Source organism: Cydia amplana, chromosome 1 (assembly GCF_948474715.1).
Source record: "Cydia amplana chromosome 1, ilCydAmpl1.1, whole genome shotgun sequence".
NCBI lineage: Eukaryota > Metazoa > Arthropoda > Insecta > Lepidoptera > Tortricidae > Cydia > Cydia amplana.
In genome coordinates, this window is record NC_086069.1 from 27,069,128 (window position 1) to 27,079,173 (window position 10,046).

Sequence of the window (10,046 nt, forward strand, 5' to 3'; positions counted from 1 at the left end):
TTTTCGATACAAGTGCGAAAAAGAGGAAATTCGAAACGAGTGGCGATAAATTAAAACACGACCGAAGGGAGTGTTTTAAATCGACACGAGTTGCGAATTACCTATTCGCACGTGTATCGAACAACGTTTTACAGTACATATGGCACTTTAAAGTTTCGACATATGCACGAAAAGTGCTATTTTACGCATTAGTGCGGAAAAGTAGCCCCATATGTACTGTAAAAGTATTTTTAGATACAAAGAACTCTATGAGTGTTTCATAGTTAAACGTATTTGGATCTCGTATGTGATGTGGGTCTGTCCTAATGTCAGCGCCACTTGCACCATTCCACTAACCTGGGGTTAACCGATTCAACCTGGAGTTACCATGGTTACCAGTACAATTTGGCACTGGATTAGCGGTTTAACCGCTTGACCCCGAGTCAGTGGGATGGTGAAAGTGGGCCTTAGTGTGAGGCCTGAGTGGACGCTCGAAGCGGAGCGTTCGGCGGGGCGTGCAGCGTGGCGTCGAGCTCCCAAGTGATTTGAGCAGCGTGCACTAAGGCCGCTCCTATATGTTTGCATTTGTTTAACATGCACGCCGCACGCCCCGCCCCGCTGCTCGCCTAACTCGAGCGTCCACTCAGGCCTCTTAGACGTAGTTCTGTAATCTCGTGTTAGACGTAGACCTCGATCTGGTAGTTGAGGCCAGAGCCGCGCTCGGACTTGAGCCGGATGTTGGCGTACGAGAAGCCGACGCCGCCCGCCGTCACGCTGGGGATCGCCTCCGTGTGGTCAAGGTCGCGAGCGATGATACCCTGGAATCAATAGATTAACCAAATTAAACAACTTTTACTTACCACTCTGTGAAGAAATCAATTTATTTTCTCAAATAGTTTTATATACCTTTTCAGATTATAACTTTTACATAAAACAACTTTAGGTTTAACTGAAAAACTGGCGGCAGTCTGCAACTCCGCACAATGCAGACTACATGGCTTATGAGTTATGGCCGCTCAAAATGGAGACAAATTACACGTGGTCGCGGTCCTATGTAATTAGGGAACGAGAAAGAAGACTTTTACAAGACCGCTAAATACCGACTTCCCAAAAAAAAAAAAAACATTCAAAGGTATAAAGCCACATCATGCAAATCAAAACAATTACCTACAATGAGCCCTTTAGTATAAGATCAATGTGGCTAATTCCGTCGTAGGGGCTATTCCATCTACTAGCGTTTTTCTCGAACAACGAACAAAATCGATAGTACAAAAGCAATGGTTTTTTTCCTAGGATAGAAAATCAAAGAAATATACGGTCGTGGACGGAATAGTCCCTATGACGGAATTAGCCACATTTACCTTACATTTACTTATCTTTATTTATTTTTGTTCTTAGGCTATGGTATATGGATATAAAAAAGAGCCATATAATACCTAATACAAAATAAATATAAATACATAATAAACCGTTCATCTTTTTACTTCACTAAATCCTAACCTAACCAAGTAACATCCTCTAGCCGCCCATACGTCAAACCTTGCCAAGCAAAATGAAATTTTATTTTGTCAACACAAAGTTCAAATTAGAATGGAACAGGAGACCTTTTTTAGGTCTCTGGGCGGTTAGAGGATATACATATAGTAAAGTACCTATACACATTTTTACGGGAGTAGTACGGGGAAGGGTGAGGTAGCGTATTGACTTTAATGTCATTATAAATTAGGTACGAATAAAGACTTTGTTTACAAAGTAGTCAAACAATATCATTACGAGGTGTCAACTCCACGTGATAACGATAAATAAAACACGCACTAATTATTCATATTTACCGCACAATAACCATTAAACAAGACCACAAAAGATAATTATTATTTAAAACACGACGACCTCATTTCAATGTAAACGTTGTTATATTAATGGGCACCTAAACCGGCCTAACTTAATTACAATGACGGCGTTTTATCTTTCAATTATTAGTTTAACACTTTTTGTATTATTTACCTAGTACTTTATCCTGTTGTCGCCACTGTGGGTAATACATAAAAGTTAATAAGAGGAATTCACCGAACTAGGGTACTTCCCAGTTCACGGAACTGATAATAACATCACAACTTCACGAAATAAATTGTATTTTGATCCTCTTTCATTATTTCCAAGTAATCATTACCTACGGTTTTCCGATCGTTCAATTTAATTCATTCAAGGAATTCAGGAATGGTGAAAAATATTTATTGTACGTCAATCAAGTGTATCAGATCTCGGGCGTCGTCGAAATACGAGTCCAGACAAAACAAGATTTGTAGCTGAAATGAAGATAAGGAATAAATGATTTTTGCCGTTGGAAACAGAGCAACGCAATCTATTTGCTTTGGTACAGTCTATCAAAGAATTATTTTGTACTTTGTCATAGTGACAAGTAAGTCAAACTTTCATATTGACTGTCACTATGACAAGGTACGAAATGTGTCGCCCTGAAAGTACCTACTTAGTGCCTTCCGATTGTACTTTGAATTTCATCGCGGATGTAAGAAGATGTATTCTTACGTTTTCTTTAATCCCTCGTCCTGATAAAGATCCTAATCAAATTTTTAGTAATGTTTTCAAATTTTAATTAGAACGATAATATATTTTCTGCTGTATACAACATGACCGACAACTTTGAACCCACGATTTTAGACCGCCATGCACACACATAGAAAAGGTGTTTTTTTGTTTTGGTAATTAAGTTAAATGTGTTGTACAAGCTGTAACTATAAAAATATCTTCAGAAAAAAACGTCTATCGCATTTTATAGAAAATAAAGCGTGGGCTGGTTATCTTCGTATATAAATTTCAGATCACAATTGATACTGAAATACATGATTTATGTTGAAAATAAGCATAGGTATAAAAATAACACTGGTTACTTTTATTAGGGCAATAAGTACTCGATATTTGTGCCACCATTCCTATATTTATACTATATTCTACTGTTGCTTTATGTACGACGGTGTAACTACTACTACTACTACTCCCTTAATTACTTACCATCACAAAAAGTTACATGAATGCGTATAATAAATAGGAAACCACCTATATGTACCGTAGGGGAGTTACCTCTATTCAACAATTGAGGTGCGTCACAAATGTAATGTATACTTGTATGTAAACGTTATGTGTCATTGTAAACAAAATAGCAATTGTAAATTGTAAATAAATTTAAATAGCTCCTATAATAAATAATATAATAGGTCGTAGGTGTGTGTATGTATGTATATGGTGAAAAGGAAGCCGTTTTAAATATATATATATATATATATATATATACATTTGCTTTTTCATATGTATATAAGAACGAAACCCTCCATTGCCTCAATTATGCGTGGTCAGACACGTGTTGGACCGATATTTATCGGTAAATGAAACGATTGAGTCATAATAGGTACTAAATAGGCAATCGGCTGTTAGAGTTATTAAAGGTAATTAAAAAGTTGTTAAAGGAAACGGATCACTTTATATGTAAATTTTTCACCACGTGACCCGATTTATAGGGCCTTATCTAACTGCTATCAAAGGTATGTATGTGCATACGCGTTGTTATTCGATTTATAACAAGACTATTTCTTATTTATTCTTAACTTAAAGTAGGTACTTAGGTACTCATGAGAGTAACTGCATGATATTGTTTTGAAATATGTTGAAAATGAATGAAAAATGAAACTGAATACTTACAAGATATACGTACAAATGTAATTCAAAAAACGTAAAGTAATGGAAAACGTACGATTGAGATAAAAACTTAGCAAGCTGCTAAAAAATTGTAGACTAACATAGACACAATAAATAATAAACACAGATTCCAACAGTTTTTAGTCGTTATACTTAGGAAACCTAACCTAACCGGCGTATTCTAATAAACCAGCATTCTAGTCAGGTTTCTACCATCGTGGTTAAAACCAGAATATTCAGCCACATTTAACCCACAAAACAAACAAAAATATACCTTAATTATCTGTTGTCCAGGATCAGAGAAAAACACCTCCTTAACTCTCTTCTTAAGCGGGATGGCATTATATTCAGCTTTCTCCTGCCACAGCAATCTGTTGTTAAAACTGGTGCCCACTATGAGATCCTTGCTTTCCACGTAAATGGCTGACAGGGCGACTACAAAAACTACTAAGGCGATCTTCATTATGATTTTGTAGGTAACTGTTTATAAATTTACTGATAGCTTCGCTGGTCAGCGCCGGACTGGCTTGGTATCGCGACCTGCTTGCCCTGCCCTGTTTACATTCGTACGCATTACCGTTGTTAATGACCATGTTTGAACCTTATCACGAAGACATAAGATTGCCCAATAGTCAATGCTGTTAGTACTAAGAAGTGAGTAACAGGAAAAACTTATTGGCTGTGAATTGGATAAATTGTGTGAGTCGAAGAACAATGAGTATCAGGGCTAATGTATGCGGTCATTTCTCATTAAGGACATCTGCGTAGATGTATTTACTTGTTGTGATGTGAAGAGTGATTCACATTCCTACAACATCCACATGTGAAATGCTTTGAGTAGGTACATTGTGCTAAACTGTTTTTTATAGTCTAAAAACTAAAATAACAGTTCTATTAGCCATTTATTACGCAATCATCCTGCTTTTGTACTGTACCAATTTTGTACTCAAGTATTGATAGGTGAGCGGAAGTGAATTGTCGCATTAGACTGCCAAAATGATCGAACCGATGAAAAAAATATCGTTCGTCTATCAAAATGGCACTAATCCTAAAATTATTAGCAAAATAAGCGCAAAATGTCAAATATGGGCATTTTCACTTAACTGTGCACCTTTAGGTAAGCCCGTTTCTACACTTGTAAGTTTTACTTACGTAAGTAGGGACAACGCTATTTGTTAGAACGAGATAACGATATTCATCTCTCATTCTCTAGTATAGCTGTGTCCCTACTTACGTAAGTAAAACTTACAAGTGTAGAAACGGGCTAACGGCCGGTTAGCAATCGTTACAAAACTGAGGGTCAATGTCAGATCCCATACATTTTGTCAGGAATGTAACGGTTAGACGTTACTGAAACACGACTTAAGTCCCGCTTTAAGGTGCACAGTTAAGTGAAAATGCTCATATTAATCTAAATTGCGGAAAAATCTGTTTTAAATCTTAGCATTTTATGATATAGTTCTTTATAGTTTCGAACGGATTAGAGGACATTTTGTAATGTTGGATGTCTTTACCTTACCCCCAAGGAACCTCAAACTCAAAAATTGCAAAATAAATGTACCCTATTTCTACATTATATGTTTGATTGAACGTGTCAGCCCCACTAGCCAGAACGCCACAGTAATGCAGCTGCAGTTTTCGTATGAATGGCACCTTTACGCTGCGTACCGCGTCATGTCGTACCTACATATTATGGCTCCTCTACACGATGAGCCAGCGCCGGCCACTCCAAGGGACGCAGCCATGCGGTAGAATGAGATAGCAATATCACTTGCTCCCTCTAACGCATAAATGCGTCCCTTGAAGTGGCCGGCGCTGGCCCATCGTATAGAGGAGCCATTAAAGGTGATGCTGTTATACTCGTACCTTAGAATATGACGCTATAGGCAGCGTATAGCGTAAAACCAAGATCAACGCCTTGCTATTTAATGTTAATGGCCGGAAGGTTAATGTTACGTGATAATTAATACAGCGTTTAAAAAAATCATTTTAATTATAACTTAGAAATATTCGGAATAAATATTGCGCAAGGTTATCTCGTGGTCATCGCATGGCCTCACCTCGTATAATTTAATACTAACACTGGTTCGATAATAAACCTTGTTGTGATAAATATAAGGTAGACATTTGAACGAATTAGGTGTAGTTGTAATGCTTAGCGCGGCAGAAATGGTGCAGTGATCTCAAACTAACATCATCATCATAGTAAAGCTAGGTAACGATACAGATTACGTAATAATAGCAGATATGTCACTTGCACAAAAATAAGGAATTTAAACGTTACTATCAAATACAGTGAAACCTGGATAAGTGAGATCTCAAGGGACGAGCAGATTTGTCTCACTTAAAGAGGTATTCCACTTACCCAGGCTCTCAGTTAGCCAGGTACAAATAAATTTCTGTCTCATTTACAGAGGGTCCCACTAATAGAGGTGGGAATAGAGGATATATTTCAGTTATAGAGGTCGTTAATAAGGTATTTTGTAATTATCTTTAAAAATAAATAAGGTAAAATAATCCTTGTCTCTAAATATTTTTTAAGTCTGTTTAAATATTTCTTTGAATTTATTTTGAATGATTCTCCAAAGAATATATTTTTTCAATTAAATTTGATACGGACTTCATTGCGTCTTAGAAATCTATAAAATGAAAATTTGTTTATTCGTGTTACTATCAAGATTTCAGCTTTCGTTTCGATAGTTTTAACTACATAAAGTACCTAAATGAAACTTGAAGTCGTTTAGACACAATTAAGCAAATGCGGAATTTGTGGATAGACTAAGATTTAGTAAGAATACGGAAATTGATCAATAAAGTCCAAGTTAGAGAGGTCATAGATTGACGTTATTTCAGATACAGAGGTCAATTCCTATTAAATTCTAAAAAAAAAACAACTAGGAAAATGTGATCTTATAAATATAGTCTCAGTAAAAGAGGTAAAATACACTCTCTGTCTCAATTATAGAGGTAAATGTGACTTTAAAATCACAACAACTAATCCCAGTTATAGAGGTTCATTTTTTCTCACTAACAGAGGTAATTCAGTGCTAAAGTGTCGGGACCGCACCATGAGTCCCAGCTATAGAGGTTTCTCACTTATCCAGGTCCCACTTAACCAGGTTTCACTGTATGTCGATTTGATTATTATGATTTTTTTTATCAGAAAGTCGAATAGTAAAATAATAGATATAATGGGCAACAAATATGTCTCATTCCTAAAATACAAAATAACACAATAATATATATATGTAGTCATTTCAGAAAATTAATCAATTTACTATGAATTTACAAAATGTACAGTTAAAATCATGAGATATATTCATGTGAGTATTGAATTATTGATATGTACCTACCTATATGTAAAAAATTATGTAACTAACTGTATCATTTTAATAACTGCCTATTTTTAATTAATCACGAGACTTATTTTTATTGTAACAATTTATTTCGAGTGATATCTATCATAGTTAGTTTTATGTAATCTTGTCCTGCGGTCCAGCCTACAAACCTGCAGACTTTATCCCCTTTACACAAGGTCTATTGTCGCTCGAAGCACGTCAAGTATGTTGTCTTTGTGCGACATCGCCCCATATAAGTGTGCGGCATCCTTGGCTCCTTTGACATACTTAATTTATAATGGTATTTTTTCCTGTCCTCAGTACAAGGTCGAGTGCATACTTCGGAAGTAGAAGTATGAATCGATGGACTGTGTCGCAATCTTCTTTATGGTCGTTGTACAGTCAAGTGTAAAAATATGGGTGCATACAACTTACTCAAAAATATTTCTCATAGTTCTTAATTCGCTCACTTAAGAGCGATGGGACATACTTTTGAGTAGGATGCACCCATAATTTTACACTTGACTGTATCAGTTTTTAAGAATAATACCTCTCGCGTTGAATGATGGTACCTAATGACAGTTCATTTTTAGGGTTCCGTACCCAAAGGGTAAAAACGGGACCCTATTACTAAGACTCCGCTGTCCGTCCGTCCGTCCGTCCGCCCGTCTGTCTGTCACCAGGCTGTATCTCACGAACCGTGATAGCTAGACAGTTGAAATTTTCACAGATGATGTATTTTTGTAGCCGCTATAACAACAAATACTAAAAACAGAATAAAATAAAGATTTAAGTTGGGCTCCCATACAACAAACGTGATTTTTGACCGAAGTTAAGCAACGACGGGGGGGGTCAGTACTTAGATGGGTGACCGTTTTTTTGCTTGTATTGCTCTATTTTTTGTTGATGGTGCGACGGAGGGTCCCGTGCGCGAGGCCGACTCGCACTTGGCCGGTTTTTATATGGAGTAACTGCCACATAACTTTTTTGGAAGATTAGCAGATTAACCTGTCGAATCCCACGATATGACGTCACCATAAGCGTTCTGGCTCATGTATGAGCCGTGGGAGCTGACAGATTAATGTATTTAGAAATGGAACATTTATTTAAACCGCAGTTTCGGTAAAACATATTTTAAATTAAGCCCAACCAAAAGGAACTGTCATAGGGACCATCATTCGATGCGAGAGGTAAGGGAAGGTGCGAAGTCGGTCGAGGAAGTGGCGCTGATCGTCACAAACACAGGTAATCTTATGGAATGTCCGACATGAGTACTAGCGGTTATATATTATATATTTGTTAGTTTAAATGCAATGTCTATCCGTCGCGCCGTTTTCCTCCGGGGAAGAACCTTCGCTGGCGCCCATAGTTGGTATGGCCTTGATTTATTACGGAAGTTTTATTTATGAATTATCTGATTTTGCAACGGCAAAGCCTAGCCAGTAGTGTCCTCGAAGCTTGAGGCCCTGTACCTATTATATAATCTATGCCTGTACTAGGTAGGTACTCGTCTTTTTTTAACTATGGTGACGTCACATCGTGGGATTTGACAGGTTAATAAAAGAAGACGGGTGGGTAGTCTATCTAGCTGCGAGATACTGTCGTACCAATCATGCGATAGACGGCTGGGTTGAAAATGAAAACTAGTTTTCACTAAGGTGCTTAGCGAAAACTAGTTTTGACTGAAAAATCCAAGTTCAAATTACTTTTCACCAAGGCACTATGCCAACACTAGTTTAACTAGTGAAAACACGTTTTTATCAAGTCGAAACGGAAAACTAGTTTTAACTAGGGGAAACGCGTTTTCACTAGGAACGGGTTATTACGGTAACTTAATTTTATTATACCTTATTAAATTGTCGACATCGTGCAATTATCGATATCCCTGGTTCAAGGATTCATGGGCTTTACTAATCTTTATAAAAGGTTATAAGTGAGCGTTTCTTTTATTTTTTGCCATTTTTATTTATTGTGACCTTTTTTGCCACTTTTGTGTTATTTCTGCTCAGAATCCTAATAGGGTAAAAAAAGCGGCCAAGTGCGAGTCGGACTCGCCCATGAAGGGTTCCGTATTTAAGGGATTTATGACGTATTAAAAAAAAAACTACTTACTAGATCTGGTTCAAACCAATTTTCGGTGGAAGTTTGCATGGTAATGTACATCATATATTTTTTTTAGTTATTTTAAAGTTACAGGGGGGGACACACATTTTACCGTTTTGGAAGTGTCTCTCGCGCAAACTATTTAGTTTAGAAAAAAATGATATTAGGAACCTCAATATCATTTTTGAAGATCTATCCATAGATACCCCACACGTATGGGTTTGATGAAAAATTTTTTTTTGAGTTTCAGTTCTAAGTATGGGGAACCCCCAAAATTTATTGTTTTTTTTCTATTTTTGTGTGAAAATCTTAATGCGGTTCACAGAATACATCTACTTACCAAGTTTCAACGGTATAGTCCTTATAGTTTCGGAAAAAAGTGGCTGTGACATACGGACGGACAGACAGACGGACAGACAGACAGACAGACAGACAGACAGACAGACAGACAGACAGACATGACGAATCCATAAGGGTTCCGTTTTTTGCCATTTGGCTACGGAACCCTAAAAACCCACGCGGCCCGACATTGCAGTATCCTACATCCGATATCGAATCGGACAATGTGAAAAAGCTCTTAGCAAGGCACAATAACAATATTTATCAATCGGTTTGCTGTTATAACGAATTCAAAGAATTTCTTCATAAAAGGGCCTTTGGAGATGAAAAACCACGTAAGAAATAGAGCCCTTTCCCAGAAAACCCAAGTTGGTCTAGTTTCACGCATTTGAAATTGAAAGCAACATTACCTACCTACGCCTACAATATTTATGCGAGACATTACAACAGATTGACGGTTCTGATATTAGGTTCGTTCAGAACTTCAGATATTAGGTACTTAACTTAATCTATGTAACTACTTTATCTTATACCTTTAAACGAGACATGTGAAATACATTCAAATTACTTTCTTTC

The 10,046-nt window shown here is 37.0% G+C and overlaps 1 protein-coding gene and 1 long non-coding RNA gene across 2 annotated transcripts; one reads left to right on the forward strand and one right to left on the reverse strand.

The window, feature by feature from the left end:
• The first annotated feature begins 249 nt into the window (after positions 1–249).
• LOC134651915 (uncharacterized) lies at positions 250–836 on the forward strand. The gene is made up of 2 exons (XR_010097143.1): positions 250–295; positions 642–836. It is a non-coding gene; the product is annotated as an uncharacterized LOC134651915 (long non-coding RNA).
• Positions 641–4,228, reverse strand: LOC134651767 (uncharacterized). Its single transcript, XM_063506875.1, has 2 exons — positions 3,965–4,228; positions 641–797 (listed from the first exon to the last, which is right to left on the reverse strand). Exons 1-2 carry the CDS (start codon positions 4,151–4,153, stop codon positions 657–659), a joined length of 330 nt encoding a protein of 109 aa, XP_063362945.1. The 5' UTR covers positions 4,154–4,228; the 3' UTR covers positions 641–656.
• Between the last annotated feature and the right edge of the window lie 5,818 nt (positions 4,229–10,046).